General features: G+C 37.1%; 1 protein-coding gene across 10 annotated transcripts in view; it reads left to right on the forward strand.

Annotated features, from left to right (window-relative positions):
• Positions 1–16,371, forward strand: part of LOC105484511 (tudor domain containing 5) — a 94,060-nt gene extending 77,689 nt beyond the window's left edge. For 5 of the 10 annotated variants that reach the window (XM_011746202.3, XM_011746203.3, XM_011746208.3 and 2 more), the window contains one exon: positions 15,789–16,371. In XM_011746202.3, the coding sequence (XP_011744504.2) occupies positions 15,789–16,036 (248 nt within the window). In that variant the 3' untranslated portion in view covers positions 16,037–16,371. The remainder of the gene's footprint in view (positions 1–15,788) is intronic. The other 5 variants (XM_011746199.3, XM_071076303.1, XM_011746200.3 and 2 more) reach the window with 2 other exon arrangements.
• Positions 16,372–16,953: the final 582 nt, after the last annotated feature.

Here is a 16,953-nt window from a genome sequence, read left to right on the forward strand (position 1 = left end):
CGGGCTCTTTTTTGGTTCCATATGAACTTTAAAGTAGTTTTTTCCAATTCTGTGAAGAAAGTCATTGGCAGCTTGATGGGGACGGCATTGAATCTATAAATTACCTTGGGCAGTATGGCCATTTTCACAATATTGATTCTTCCTATCCATGAGCATGGAATGTTCTTCCATTTGTTTGTCTATTTGATTGCGTCTATTTGATTCTTCTCTCTTTTCTTCTTTATTAGTCTTGCTAGCGGTCTATCAATTTTGTTGATCTTTTCAAAAAATCAGCTCCTGGATTCATTGATTTTTTGAAGGATTTTTTGTGTATCTCCTTCAGTTCTGCTCTGATCTTAGTTATTTCTTGCCTTCTGCTAGCTTTTGAATGTGTTTGCTCTTGCTTCTCTAGTTCTTTTAATTGTGATGCTAGGGTGTCAATTTTAGATCTTTCCTGCTTTCTCTTGTGGCCATTTAGTGCTATAAATTTCCCTCTACACATTGCTTTAAATGTGTCCCAGAGATTCTGGTATGTTGTGTCTTTGTTCTCATTGGTTTCAAAGAACATCTTTATTTCTGCCTTCATTTCGTTATGTACCCAGTAGTCATTCAGGAGCAGGTTGTTCAGTTTCCATGTAGCTGAGTGGTTTTGAGTGAGTTTCTTAATCTTGAGTTCTAGTTTGATTGCACTGTAGTCTGAGAGACAGTTTGTTATAATTTCTGTTCTTTTACATTTGCTGAGGAGTGCTTTACTTCCAATTATGTGGTCAATTTTAGAATAAGTGTGATGTGGTGCTGAGAAGAATGTATATTTTGTTGATTTGGGATGGACAGTTCTGTAGATGTCTATTAGGTCCACTTGGTGCAGAGCTGAGTTCAATTCCTGGATATCCTTGTTAACTTTCTGTCTCATTGATCTGTCTAATGTTGACAGTGGGGTGTTAAAGTCTCCCATTATTATTGTGTGGGAGTCTAAGTCTCTTTGTAGATCTCTAAGGACTTACTTTATGAATCATGGTGCTCTGGTATTGGGGGCATATATATTTAGGATAGTTAGCTCTTCTTGCTGAATTGATCCCTTTACCATTATGTGATGGCCTTGTTGTCTCTTTTGATCTTTGTTGGTTTAAAGTCTGTTTTATCAGAGACTAGGATTGCAACCCCTGCTTTTTTTTTTATTGTCGATCTTTTTAAATGTTGCCAGTCTCTTGGGTATGTAGTGGTATATTATTGTAGTTTTAATTTGCATTTTCCTGTTTACCACGATGTTCACCATCTTTTTTGTGTCCTTATTTGCCATTCGTGTATCTTCTTTAGCTAAGTGCCTGTTCAAGTACTTATTCACTTTTTAAATTGGGTTATCTTCTTACCTACTTGTAGAAGTTCTTTACTCTGTACACACATTCTTTGTCAGGTATAAATATTCCTCCAGTCTGTGGCTTGCCTTTTAGTGTCTTTGGAAGAGCAAAAGTTTTCAAGTCCAGTTTAGTGATTTTTTTTTTTCTCTTTACAATTTGAGCTTTGTGTATCTTGTTTAGAAATCTTTAACTCAAATAACTAAGATTTTCTTCTACATTTTCTTATAAAATGTTTATAGTTTTAAGTCTAAGATCCAATTCAAGTTAATATTTGTATAGGGTATGATGTGAGGATCAATGTTTGTTTGCATCTGAATGTCCAGTTGTTCCAGCACCATTTGTTGAAAAGACTATCTCCAGTAAATCGCCTTGATACCTTTGCCAAAAGTCAGTAGACTGTATTTGTGAGGATCTGTTTCTAAAATTTCCATTTTGTACTCTTGGTCTATATGTCTGTCTTTATACTGCTGTCTTAATTACCATGGCTTTATAATAAGTGTTGAAATCATATAATATTAGTCCTCCAACTTTCTTTTTCCCGGGTTGTTGTGCTATTATAGGTCCTTTGATTTTCACATAAATTTTAGAATTAGCTTGTCAATGTCTACCCAAAGCCTGCTAAGATTTTGATCTGATTTTTTAATTTAAGTTTGTAGATCAATTTGAGGAGAATTCTCATCTTAACAATATTAAGTCTATCCACATACTACATTTTTTGTTTTGCAACAAAATTTTAATTAGAATGTAAGTTGTTCAGTTATAGTGTACTTCTTATGTATAATTTTCATAAAATATTTTGTAAAAACCTAGGATAAATTATATGATTAAAAATTTTTTTTAAATTGTTTTACTTCAGTATGTTTTTGGGGAACAGGTGGTGTTTGGTTACTTGAATAAGTTCTTTAGTGATTTCTGAGATTTTGGTGCTCTCATCACGTGAGTGCTATACAGTGTACCCAATGTGTAGTTTTTTTATTCCTTGACACCTCCACCCTTTCCCTTGAGTCCCCAGAATCCATTGTATCATTTTTATGCCTTTGCGTCCTCATAGCTTAGCTCCTACCTATGACTAAGAACATATGATGTTTGGTTTTCCATTCCTGAATTACTTCACTTAGAATAATAGTCTCAAATTCCATCCAGGTTGTTGTATATGCCATTATTTCATGCCTTTTTATCGCTGAGAAGTATTCTATGGTGTGGCGTGTGTGTGTGTGTGTATAACACACACATATATATACACACACATATATATCATATTTTCTTTATCCACTCATTGATTGATGGGCATTTGAGTTAGTTCCATGTTTTTACCATTAAAAATTGTGCTGCTATAAACGTGTATGCAAGTATCTTTTTCGTATAATGACTTATTTTCCTTTAGGTAGATACCTACTAGTGGGACTGCTGGATCAAATGGTAGATCTTAGTTCTTTAAGGAATCTCCACACTGTTTTCCATAGTGGTTGTAATAGTTTACATTCTCACCAATTCATAAAAGCATTCCCTTTCCACCACATGCATGCCAACATCTATTTTTTTTTTTAATTTTTTGATTATGGTTATTCTCGTAGGAGTGAGGTGGTATCACATTGTGGTTTTAATTTGCATTTCCCTGATAATTAGTGATGTTGAGCATTTTTCCATATGCTTGTCAACCATTTGTGTATCTTCCTTTGGGAATTGTCTATTCAAGTCCTTAGCCCACTTTTAATGGGATTGTTTCTTTTTTTCTTGCTGAGTTCTTTGTAGATTTTGGATATTAGTCCTTTGTTGGATGTATAGATTGTGAAGATTTTCTCCCATTCTGTAGGTTGTCTTGTTAACACTGCTGATTATTTCTTTTGCTGTACAGAAGCTTTTTAGTTTAATTAAGCCCCATCTATTTATCTTTGTTTTTGTTGCATTTGCTTCTGGGTTCTTGGTCATGAATTATTTGCCTAAGCCAATGTCTAGAAGGGCTTTTCCATTGTTATACTCTAGAATCTTTAAGGTTTCAAGTCTTAGATTTAAGTCTTTGATCCATCTTGAGTTGGTTTATAGGGTGAGAGATGAGGCTCTAATTTCATTCTTCTACATGTGGCTTGCCAATTATCCCAGCACCATATGTTGAATAGGGTGTCCTTTCCCCACTTTATGTTTTGGTTTGCTTTGTCAAAAATCAGTTGGCTGTAAGTATTTGGCTTTGTTTTTGGGTTTTCTATTCTGTTCCATTGGTCTGTGTGCCTATCTTTATGCCAGTACTGTGCTGTTTAGGTAACTATGGCCCAAAAAAAGAGTTTGAAGTCAGGTAATGTGATGCCTCAGATTTGTTCTTCTTGTTTTGGCTACAGGGACTCTTTTTTGGCCCCCCATATGAATTTTAAGATTGTTTTTTCTAGTTCTGTGATGAATGATGGTAGTATTTTGATGGGAATTGCGCTGAACTTGTGGATGGCTTTTGACAGTATGGTCATTTTCACAATATTGATTCTATCCATCCACGAGCATGAGATATGTTTCCATTTGTTTGTGTCATCTATGATTTCTTTCAGCAGTATTTTGTTTTTCTCCATGTAGAAGTCCTTCACGTCTTGGTTAGCTGTATTCCTAAGTATTCTATTTTTATTGCAGCTATTGTGAAAGGGGTTGAGTTTGTGAACTCAGAAAATCTGAGATAGGTCTCAGTTAATTTAGAAAGTTTATTTTGCCAAGGTTGAGGATGTGTCTGTGACAGAGCCTCAAGAAGTCCTGATGACATGTGCCCAAGGTGGTTAGGGCACAGCTTGGTTTTATACATTTAGGGAGACATGAGACATCAATCAATATATGTAAGAAGTACATTGGTTTGGTCTGGAAGGTGGAACAATTTGAAGCAAAGGCAAGCAGGAGGGACCTGGAGGGAGCTTCCAGGTCACAGATAGGTGATTCACAAAGGGTTACATTCTTTTGAGTTTCGATCAGCCTTTCCAAAGGAGGCAAATCAGATATGCATCTCTCTCAGTGGGCAGAGGAGTGACTTTGTGTAGAATGGGAGGCAGGTTTGCTCTAAGCAGTTTCCAGCTTGAGTTTTCCTTAGTGATTTTGGGGGCCCAAGATATTTTCCTTTCACAAGTTCTTGATTTGATTCTCAGCTTGGTCACTGTTGATGTGACCAATAGCAGAGCTACTGATTTGTGTGCATTAATTTTGTACCCCAAAACTTTGCTGAATTCATTTACCAGTTCTAGGAGCTTTTTGGATGAGTCTTTAGGGTATTCTAGGTATACGATCATATCAGCAAACAGTGACAGTTTGACTTCCTCTTTACCGATTTGGGTGCCCTTTCTTTCTTTCTCTTGTCTGATTGCTCTGGCTAGGACTTCCAGTACCACGTTGAATAGAAGTGGTGAAAGTGGGTATCCTTGTCTTGTTCCAATTCTCAGGGGAAGTGCTTTCAACTTTTCCCCATTCAGTGTAATGTTGGCTGTGAGTTTCTCATAGATGGATTTTATTACCTTAAAATATGTCCCTTTATGCCGATTTTGCTGAGGGTTTAATCATAAAGAGATGCTGGATTTTGTCAAATGCTTTTTCTGCATTATTGAGATGATCAAGTGATTTTTGTTTTTAATTTTGCTTATGTGGTGTATTGAAGGGGTGGCCTACCCCTCCACACCTGTGGGTGTTTCTCGTTAGGTGGAACGAGAGACTTGAGAAAAGAAATGAGACACAGAGACAAAGTATAGAGAAAGAAAAAGTGGGCCCAGGGGACCCATGCCGGCACCGGTCTCTGAGTTCCCTTAGTATTTATTGATAATTATCTTTACCATCTTAAAGATAAGGGAGTGGCAGGACAATAGGATCATTGTAGGGAGGAAATCGGCAGTAAGACATATGAACAAAAATCTCTGTGACATGAATAAGTTTAAAGGAAAATGCTGTGCCTTGAGATGCATATGCAAACATCTCCATAAACCTTTTAGCAGCATTGTTTTAGCCTATCACATGGGGAGAAACCTTGGACAACACCTAGCTTTCCTAGGCAGAGGTCCCTGCGACCTTTGGCCGGGTACGTGTCCCTGGGTAGTTGAAATTAAGAGAATGGTGATGACTTTTAACCAGCAAGCTGCCTTCAGGCACTTGTTTAACAAAGACACATCCTGCACAGCCCAAAATCCATTAAACCTTGAGTCACCGCAGCACATGTCTCTTGCAAGGACAAGGTTGGGGGCAGGGTCACAGATTAACAGCATCTCAAATACAGAACAAAATGGAGTCTCTTATGTCTACTTCTTTCTATATAGACACAGTAACAGGCTGATCTCTCTTTCTTTTCCCCACAGTGTATCACATTTATTGACTTACGTATGTTAAACCATCCCTGCATCCCTGGTATGAAACCCCTCTGCCCATGGTGGATTATCTTTTCAATATGTTACTGGATTCAGTTCACTAGTATTTTGTTGAGGATTTTTGCATCTGTGTTCATCAGGGATATTGGTCTGTAGTTTTTTTTTGTTATGTCCTTTCCTGGTTTTGGTATTAGGGTGATACTGGCTTCATAGAATGATTGAGGGAGGATTCCCTCTTTATCTTTTGGAATAGTGTCAATAGGATTGGTACCAATTCTTCTTTAAATGTGTGATAGAATTCAGCTGTGAATCCATCTGGTCCTGGACTTTTTTTGTTGACAATTTTTTTATTACCATTTCAATCTCACTGCTTGTTATTGGTCTGATCAGAGATTCTGTATCATCCTGGCTTAATCTCGGATGGTTGTGTATTTCCAGAAGTTTATCCATCTCTTCTAGGTTTTCTAGTTTACGTGTGTAAAGATGTTAAAAGTAGCCTTGAATAATCTTTTGTGTTTCTGTGTTATCAGTTGTAACATCTCCTGTTTCATTTCTAATTGAGTTTATTTGGATCCTCTATCTTCTTAATCTCACTAATGGTCTTTCAATTTTTATCTTTTCAAAGAACCACCTTTGTTTTTCACTTGTCTTTTGTACTTTTTTTGTTTCAATTTCATTTAGTTCTGCTCTGATCCTGGTTATTTGCTTTCTTCTGCTGAGTTCGTGTTTTGATTTTTCTTGTTTCTCCAATTCCATGAGGTATACCCTTAGATTGTTTATTTATGCTCTTCTAGACCTTTTGATATAGGCATTTAATACTATGAACTTTCCTCTTAGCACCAACTTTTGCAGTATTCCAGAGGTTTTGATAGGTTGTATCATTCAGTTCAAAGAATTTTTAAATTCCCATCTTGATTTCATTGTTGACCCAGTGATCATTCAGGAGCAGGTTATTTAATTTCCATCTTCTATTTGCATGCCTTTGAGTGTTCCTCTTGGAGTTGATATCCAATTTTATTCTGTTGTGGTCTGAGAGAGTACTTGATATAACTTCAATTTCCTCAAATTTACTGAGGCTTGTTTTGTGACCTATCATGTGGTCTGTCTTAGAGAATATTCCATGTGTTGATGAATAGAATACATATTCTGCATTTGTGGGGTAGAATGTTCTATAAATATCTGTTAATTCCATTTGTTGTAGGGTATAGTTTAAGTCCATTGTTTCTTTGTTGACTTTCTGTCTAGTGCTGTCAGTCGAGTATTAAAGTCCCCTAATATTATTGTGTTGCCATCGATATCTAATTTCTTAGGTCTAGTAGTAATTGTTTTATAAATTTGGGAGCTCTAGTGTTAGGTGCATGTATATTTAGAATTGCTATGTTTTCCTGTTGTACTAGTCCTTTTGTCATTATATAATGTCCCTTTGTCTTTTAACTGCAGCTGCTTTAAAGTTTGTTTTGTCTGATATAAGAATAGCTACTCCTGCTAGCTTTTGGTGTTCATTTGCATGGAATATCTTTTTCCACCTCTTTACCTTAAGTTTATGTGAGTCCTTATGTGTTAGGTGAGTCTCCTGAAGGCAGCAGAAACTTGGTTGGTGAATTCTTATCCATTCTGCAGTTCTGTATCTTTTAAGTGGAGCATTGAGGCCATTTATATTCAATGTTACTATTGAGATGTGAGGTACTATTCTATTCATCATGCTATTTGTTGCCTGAATACCTTGTTTTTTTCATTGTGTTATTGTTATGTAGGTCCTGTGAGGTTTATGCTTTAAAGGAGGTTCTATTTTGGTGTATTTCAAGGATTTTTTTCAAGATTTAGTGCTCCTTTAGCAGTTCTTGTGCTGGCTTGGTAGTGGTGAAGTCTCTCAGCATTTGTTTGTTTGGAAAAGACTGTATCTTTCCTTCATTTATGAAGCTTAGTTTTGCTGGCTACAAAATTCTTGGCTAACAATTGTTTTGTTTAAAGAGGCTAGAAATAGGACCCCAGTCTCTTCTAGCTTATAGATTTCTGCTGGGAAATCTGCCATTAATCTGATAGATTCTCCTTTATAGGTTACCTGATGCTTTTGCCTCACAGCTCTTAAGAGTATTTCCTTGGTCTTGGCTTTAAATAACCTGATAACTATGTGCCTAGGCAGTGATCTTTTTGTAATCAGTTTCCCAGGTGTTCTTTGAGCTGCTTGTATGTGGATGTCTAGATCTCTAGCAAGACCAGGGAAGTTTTCCTTGATTATTCCCTCAAATACATTTTCCAAACTTTTAGATTTCTCTTCTTCCTCAGGGACACCAGCTACTCTTAGGTTTGGATGTTTAACCTAGTCCCAAACTTCTTGGAGGCTTTGTTCATTTTTTAAAATTCTTTTTTCTTTGTGTTTGATGGATCAGGTTAATTCAAAAGCCTTGTCTTTGAGCTCTGAAGTTCTTTCTTCTGCTTGTTCAATTCTATTGCTGAGCCTTTCCAGTGCATTTTGCATTTCTCTAAGTGTGTCCTTGATTTCCAGAAGTTGTGATCGTTTTTTATTTATGCTTTCTATTTCACTGAAGAATTTTTCTTTCATATCCTGTATCATGTTTTTGATTTCTTTAAGCTGGACTTCATCTTTCTCTGGTGCCTCCTTGATTAGCTTAATAGTCAACCTTCTGAATTATTTTTCTGGCAATTCAGAGATTTCATCTTGGTTTGAATCCATTGCTGGTGAGCTGGTGTGATCTTTTAGGGGTGTTAAAGAACCTTGTTTTGTCATATTACCAGAATGATTTCTCTGGTTCCTTCTTGAGTAGAGTATATAAGAGGGACAATCTGGGATTTGAACGGCTGCTGTTCAGATTCTTTTGTCCAACAGGATGCTCCCTTGATGTGGTGTTCTCTTCTTTCCCCTAGGATTGGGGCTTCCTGAGAACTGAACTGTGGTGATTGTTTTTGCTCTTCTGGGTTTAGCCAGTAAGTGGAGCTACTGGGCTCTGGGCTGGTACTGGGGCGTGTCTGCGAAGAGTCCTGTGATGTGTTCCATCTTCAGGTCTTGCAGCCATAGATACCAGCACCTGTTCTGGTGGAGGTAGCAGGGGAGTGAAGTGGACTCTTTGAGGGTCCTTGGTTGTGTGTTTGTTTGGTGCACTGGTTTTGTGTTGGTTGACCTCCAGCCAGGAGATGGTGCTTTCAAGAGTACATCAGCTGTGGCCCTATAGGGAGGATGCAAACTTGCCCTAGGCATACCTGGTTAAGTATTCAGGTTTCTCAGCCAGTGGGCAGGGCCATAGAGCTCCCAAGAGATTATGACCTTTGTCTTTCGCTACCAGGGCAGGTAGAGAAAGATCACCAACCAGGTGGGGGCAGGGATAGGTGTGTCTGAGCTTAGTCCCTCCTTGGGGAGGGCTTGCTGCGGCTGCTATGGGGGTGGGGGTGTGGTTCCCAGTCCAGTGGAGTTATACTCCCAGGGGGATTATGGCTGCCTCTGCCGAGTCATACAGGTTGCCAGGGAAGTGGGGGAAAGCCGGCAGTCACAGGCCTCACCCTGCTTCCATGCAGCCTGCAGTTCTAAAGGCCAGTCTCACTCCCACTGTGGCCCCCACAACAGCACCAAGTCTATTTCTAGGCAGCTGGTGACCAGGGCTGAGAACTTGCCCCAGACCACGAGCCTCCCCGTTGAGAAAGCAAGAAGACTCACAGTTTTTCGGCATCTCAGGGAACCTTCAGGGGTGATCCAGTTTCTTCAAAGGGTCTATGGATTCTCTCAGCTTTCCCTGTTTGCTTCAAGAACTACCACAGGAACATAAGTTCACGACGTGAGTGTCCACGTGCTGCTTTGTCTATCCAAGCAGGAGCTACAAGCTAGTCCTGCCTCCTATCCAGCATCTTAATCAACTATATTTAAACATTTATCCTTCTTTAATTTCTAGCAATGATGTTTTGTAGTTTTCAGTGCATAGGTGTTTTTCATCTTTTGTTAAATTTATCCCTAAGTATTCAATATTTTTATACTATTGAATGGCATTTTAAATTCAATTTTTTATGATTACTGGTATATAGAAATATAGTTGGTTTTCATATATTCCGTGACCTTGCTAAACTAATTTGTTCTAATAGCTTTTTTGGGATTTTCTGTATAGACATTTCATATGTTGGGGGGAAAAAATCCGTTTACTACTTGTGAAATTGTTTGCCATTTTTCCTTTTCCTTGCACTGGTTAGGACATCCATTATAGAGCTGAATAGGAGAGGCCAGAGTGACGTCCTTGCATTGTTGTTGATCTTATAGGGAAGCATTTTATCTTTTACAAATAAAGTATAATGTTAGCTGTAGCCTTTTTGTAGATGCCCTTGGTAGGCTGAGAAAGTTCCAATTTATTCCTAGATTTCTGATAGTTTTTATCATGAATGGGTGTTGAATCTTATCAAATGCTTATTCTGCGTCTGTTGAGATGATTATGGATGTTGCTTGTTTTGACTGTTTATGGGATGGTGAATTATATTGATTTTCAAATATTAAACCAACCTTAAATTCCTGGGATAATGCCCTCCTGGTCGTGATATACTATCCTTTTTATATAATGTTAGACTCTATTTGTTAAAGTATTGTTAAGGATTTTTATGGCCATGTTCATGAGGGATATTTATCTGTGGTTTTTTTAATAATATCTTTGTCTGATTTTGGTATCCAGATAATGCTGCTCTCATAAAATAAGTTGGGAAGTGTTTCCTCCTCTTCCATTAATATTTTCTGGAAGAATTTGTGTGGAATTCATATTATTTCTTTCTTAAATGTTTGGTAGAATTCAATAGTGAGGACCTCTGGACCTAGAGTTTTCTTTGAAGGAAGGTATTTTAAGCTAATGTCTTTAACAGATACAAAGTTATTGATTATCAGTTTCTTCTCAAGTAAACTTTGGTAGTTTTCTCTTTCAAGGAATTTATCCATTTCGTCTAAACTGTAAAATTTATTAACATAAATTTTCATATTCCCTTATTTTAATATCTGTAGATATTAGTAATTTGTGCCATCTTTTTCCTGCCTGATCTTAGTGTGCCTAGAGGTTTATCAATTTTATTGAACTTCTCAAATAACCAGATTTTTTGTTGCATAGATTTTCCTGTTTATCTCTGTTCCATTTCATTATGTTCTTTCTTTTCCCTTCCATTTGATTACTTTGGGCTTAATTTTCTTTTTCTAGTTTTTCAAATTGAAACCTTAGATCATTCATTTTATAGTTTTTCCTAATATGTGTTTAGTGATACAATTTTCTGTCTAAACCCTGCTCTTGCTGCATCCCATGAATTTTGATATGTTGCATTTTCATTTTCATTCATTTCAAAATATTTTATAATTTCCCTTGTGAATTTTCTTCTTGACCTATTGGTTATCTAGAATTATGTTGTTTAATTTCCACATATTTGGGGGTTTTCCAGATGTCTATTATTTATTTCTAATTTAACTTGTTGTGATCAAGTAACATAAATTTTAATTCTTTAAAATTTTTGACACTTTTATAGCCTACAATGTGCTCTATTTTTGTAAATGCTTTATCTGTACTTTAGAACAATGTATATAGTCTGATGATAGGTAAAGTATTTCATAATATCAGGTCGAGGTGATGAATAGTGTTGTTTGAATCTTCTATATCCTTACTAATTTTCTAATTGTTCAATTATTGAGAGATAATTGTTGAACTCTCTAATTATAGTAGTTGATTTGTCTTTTTCTTTTTTCAATTTTAACAGGTTTTGCTTCAAGAACTTTGAAGCTCTGTTAATTAGGGTTACTGTGCTCTCTGGATGAATCAATCCACTTATTATTAATTTACTCTTTATCTTTCATAATATTCTTTGCTTTGAAATCTATGTAGTTGATATGAATAAAGACACTCCAAATTTCTTTTGATTTGCCTTTGCAGGGCATATTATTGCCATCCTAGCACTTTTAACCTATCTGTATCTTTATACTTAAAATAGGTTTCTTGGCTGGGTGCTGTGGCTCATGCCTGTAATCCCAGCATTTTGAGAGGCCAAGGCAGGAGGGTCACTTGACCCTAGGAGTTTGAGATCTGCCTGTGCAACATAGTGAGACCCTGTCTGTACAAAAATTTTTTTAAAAACTAGCCGGGTGTGCTGGTGTGCACCTGTGATCCTAGCTGCTTGAGAGGCCGAAGCAGGAAGATCACTTGAACCCAGGAGGTTGAGCCTGCAATGAGTGGCGATTGCAGCAGTGCATTCCAGTCTGGGCAGCAGAGTGAGACCCCATTTCAAAAACATAAAAATGTAGATAGATAAAATTTTGTAAATACGTGGTGTGGTTTTGCATTCTTATCAATCTTGACAATCTCTTCTTTTAATTGGAATGTTTGGACAACTTAAGGTGACAATTGATATGGGTTAATATACATTATTTTGCTATTTGTTTTGTTTGTCCATTTGGTCTTATGCCCTTTTTTCTCTTTTCCTACCTTTAAAGTGAGGTTTTTAAAATTCCATCTTTATCTCCTTTATTGGCTTGGTAGTTTTGTTCTTTTTTTAGTGGTTTAGGGATTATAGTATATTTCTTTAAATTGTCTCCTTCAAATGATACCACTTTATGTATAACATTAAAACTTTTCATTTTTCCCATGCCAGCCTTTTAGCTATTGTTATTATATATTTCACTTTTTAAATACGTTGTAAACCCCACAATCCAATTCTTGGATATCAAAAATATCCAGTTCTTGTTATTTTTGCTTTATAGTCAATTATCTTTTAAAGATATTAAAAATGAGAAAAGTTTGTTTACTTACACATTTTCCATTCCAGTGTTCTTCATTCCAATGTATAAATTGGGGTTCAGCAAAGAGCCGAAAAATAAATCTTTTTAGCTTTGTAGGCCATATGATCTGTGGCAATTATTCAACTCTGCTCTTACCGCATGAAAACAGACAATAGGTAAATGAATGAGAGTAGCTGTATTACAATAAAACTTTATTTATAAAATCAAGTGGATTTGGTCCACAGGGCCAAAAAAATTTAATTTTTCTGTCACCCTTCCCCCGTTTTCTTGTAACTGCAGTTACACGTGTGGTAGACTGTTTGATGTTGTTCTATTGCTTACTGATACATTTCTTACTCTCAGACTTTGCTGTGTCTCATTTGAGTTTGTTTCTACTACTATGTCTCCAAGTGTACCAGTCGTCTTGTTCAGTTTCTAATTCAGTGTTTTTTTTGTTTTTGTTTTTTAAGACAGAGTCTCGCTCGGTCACCCAGGCTGGAGTGCAGTGGTGCACTTTCGGTTCACTGCAACCTCTGCCTCCCAAGTTCAAGCAATTCTTCCACCTCAGCCTCCCGAGTAGCTGAGATTACAGGCTTGTGCCACTACATCTAGCTAATTTTTTAAGTTCTAAAATAATGGATTATGCCTCCTTTTTCTCTGAAATCTGTGTGTTTAAGATCTAGAGACAGGGTTTCACTGTGTTGGCTAGACTGGTCTCGAACTCCTGACCTCAGGTGATCTGCCCGCCTCTGCCTCCCAAAAGTGCTAGGAATACAGGAGTGAGCCATGGCACCTGGCCCAGTGTATTTTTCTTCTCTAGAGGTTTGACTTGGGTCTTTTTTATATCTTCCATTTTTTTCCACATTATAGTCACGTCTTCCTTTTTATCTTCTTGAATAGAGTGCTCTTTAAACAACTGTTATAATATCCATGTCTTATGATTCTATCATATATATAACTTTTGAATTCTGTGTCATTTCTGAATCTGTTTATATTGATTTTTTTTTCTCCTGATTATAGGTCTTATACATTCTTTGTCTCTGGTAATTTTTTATTGAATGCCAGACACTGTGAATTTTACATTGTCAGCTTAATTTCTTTCTAAATTATTATTATACTTAAGTTCTGGGATACAGGCGCAGAATATGCAGGTTTGTTACACAGGGTATACACGTGCCATAGTGGTTTACTGCACCCATCAACCTGTCATCTACATTAGGTATTTGTCTTAATGCTATCCCTCCCCTTGCCCCCCACCCCCCAACAGGCCCCAGTATGTGATGTTCCCCTCCCTGTGCCCATGTTCTTATTGTTCAACTCCCACTTATGAGTGAGAACATGCGGTGTTTGGCTTTCTCTTCCTGTGTTAGCTGAGAATGATGGTTTCCAGCTTCATCCTTGTCCCTGCAAAGGACATGAACTCATTCTTTTTTATGACTGCACAGTATTCCATGGTGTATATATGTGTTGGCTTAATTTCTTCCCTTTCTCCTTTTCTTCCTGTCTTTTCTTGGGGTGAGGAGATGCAGTTTAATTTCCCAATCTTTTTTTTTTTCTTTCAGTGTTCCTTTTAGGTTTATTAGGCTGGTCTGGAAGAGCCTGTGGTCTAGGTCTGGTTTGGTTTGGCTTTGCTATTTAGGCAGTACCTAATACCTTCTGAGATTATTGATGGACTTGATGTTGCATGTGTTAGGATGTCTTTCCGCTACGGCTGATGAGAACACAAACTGTTCTGTCCCAATGTAAGATCTAATGATTATTCTGCCTGCTCCTTTCTGGTAGTTTTTCCCTGGCCTTCGTAGTTTGCTCACATGCACAGGAGTCAGATGACTACTCGGTCCAAGACTCAAGGAGACCTCTCAGCAGATCCTCAGTTTCTTCTCTGTCTCTCTGCAGCTGCCTCCTCTCTGGTACTTTATATCCACAAATTCTAGACGCCTAGCCTTTCTGAACTCTGAACTTTGTTTTCTCAACTCAGTGAGACTACCTGGTTCAATCTGGATTCCTCCTCCTCATACTACAGCCTGAAAAGTCTTTTCAGGCAGTGAGCTAAAGCACTTACAGATTGCCTTCTCTCAGGGGTCACTGTCCTGGGATGCTTGTTCAATGTCTGAAAGCTGTTGTTTCATACATTTTGTCCATTGTCCAGTTTTCCAGTTGTGTAAGGCAAAAGAGTAAATATTCTTGTGGAAAAACACCATGACTGAAAGCAGAAATTTTGCTACTCTTAAATTCTTTGGTCATGTGTTCCTGCTTTTCATACCTTTTACTATCTGAGCTCACCTAAGACTTCCTGTAAAATCACATTATTTAATTAAATTATTCTTTTTCCTCTCTAGTAGACACTATAGTTTTATGATCAGAATTTCACTTTTTAGAATATGCTGTCAAATCTTCCTTGAACATCTCTTCACAAAAGTGTGGAACATATACCACGCATTACTCTGCTAGATGCTAAAAATGCAAAGATGAATTAAATAATGGATTATGCCTCCTTTTTCTCTGAATTTTTTGAAATCCATGCTTTTAAGATCTAGAACAATGCTATTCAAAACGTAGTCTACATACTGGTGCCAGTTTGAAGGGTTTGCAGCAGTGGACTACACTGTAAGGAGTTTATTCCAGAGTATTCAAGCAGCTACATTGCTGAACACGTGCTTAGCTCACCTGATTTTTTTTTTTTAAGCAGGACTTTCTTGAAAGAAGCAATGTGTTGGTTTAGATGCCAGAAAAAGCACCTTCTTTCATTGTAGGCAGGTAATAAGTGGTTTATAGACCAGCTACGAGTACACATCTCAGAGTGCTTAGCATCGCCTTCCTTGGCTGTTAGGAAATCTCAAGCATTGCAGTTCCAGCCATTTTATTTAAAGGGTTATTTCTTCTTAATTAAAATGAATTACTTAGGCATTCATTTTATGGCTGATAACTGGTTTGGGGGACTTCTTAGCAACCACGTCTAGGATGGTTTTATTTTTATCCTGGCACAGACTTGGAATTGGAACAACTTTGGCAACAGAGAGAATGCCTGTGGGACACCATTCAGCTTAGTGCTGGAAGGAAATAGAAGCACTTATGGGCTCTTCTCTGGGATTTCTATTATATCCAATTTATTTTTATGACATTCCTAGAAATAAAGCATCCCTTCCTTATTCATAAGTATTATTTTCCCTCTCTCACCTTCATCCTGACAAGATTTATTTTATCTCAATTCATGATTCCCCATTTCCTTTCCATTTGTTGACTGGTTTCTAAGTCTCATCTTCTCTGATTAACCATTGGTAATTGTCGCGACCTAACAGAAAATGATTGTAATACCAATTAGTATAGAACTAGAATGGGGGAAAGAAGGCAGTAAGTATGAGAACCCCGTGAAAAGATGTTTGTGTACTCTTTCTTTTCCAGTGGAAAGCTCACCAGAGATCCTAAAGAATGAAGATTTTTCTAGCAGCCGTGCTGTTACAGTGTACAAAGACAAGAGCCAAGAATCCATGGACCAGCTGTCTTTGATTTTGTCTTATGAGTGCCAGATTTCTCAGAAGCTCTACATTCCTCGAAGTACAGCCACTGCTGCCTTAGGTGCTGCCGCACGGTTAGCTACATCCAGGAGCCTCCTACACTGGTACCCCAGTGTGAAAAGGATGGAAGCATGAGGGAGGGAGGGAAGGAGGGAGAAAAACAGAATCCAGCCGCTTAGGCCTTGATGAACTCCCAGGCCAAAATGAGGAGGTATTGACGCAAAATTGTATCTTGATTGTTGATACTTTTGTCTTTCTGTGGCTATATGTTAGCTTTATTATGCTAACAGTCTACTTTGATGTGTAAGTATTGATATTTACTGTTGATCTTGATTTTTCTTGATTTTATTTTATTCTGTGTTGTTTTGTTCACCTTTGTTTTTAATGTAGTTTAAAGGAATTTGTTTTTTGTGTGTGTTTGTTTTTCTTGTACATTATCATGACTGATAAATGAAAATTGAAAAACTAATGTTTGTGATCCATATTTGGCAAGACAAAATAGTCTCACATTCCTGTCTCCAGAAAAAAAGGATGTTTGACTCTTAGGGCTGCTTTCTAACTTGAAGTCTTCTATATCATAGAACATCATCATGTCTTTGAAATATTGGGATCAATAAGAAAATCTACACCCTGAAGCTTTGGTCATATGAATACTTTTACATTTCAAAAAAAATTAAGCTGTTTGCAGTAAAGGCAGTTTCTGAAATGTAGCTGAGCCATCTCTATAATTATCAGAGTTCCCAAGAGCCTTAATGTAGCAATCGTTCCACAGTGGCATTCTTTAAGTATTTATATAACATGTTCTCTGAGGTCAAATTCTGTGAAATGTGATGTGGTAGTCTGTTGAGCTCATAATATAAATCATCAAAAAAGACTGAAGGTAAAATTTTAAAATGTGAGTAATGATGGTTAATTTTTTTACCAGACTTATTCCCAGATTTTAAAAATATTTTACTCACAGAATTAACCCCCAAAACAGAATCATTTCTTAGAAGTAAAATCTGAGAAAGAGATGTAAATAGTGAGCTTGCTTCATGTAACAAGGTTCTCAC

This window comes from Macaca nemestrina, chromosome 1, assembly GCF_043159975.1.
Source record: "Macaca nemestrina isolate mMacNem1 chromosome 1, mMacNem.hap1, whole genome shotgun sequence".
In the NCBI taxonomy this organism is placed as follows: Eukaryota; Metazoa; Chordata; class Mammalia; order Primates; family Cercopithecidae; genus Macaca; species Macaca nemestrina.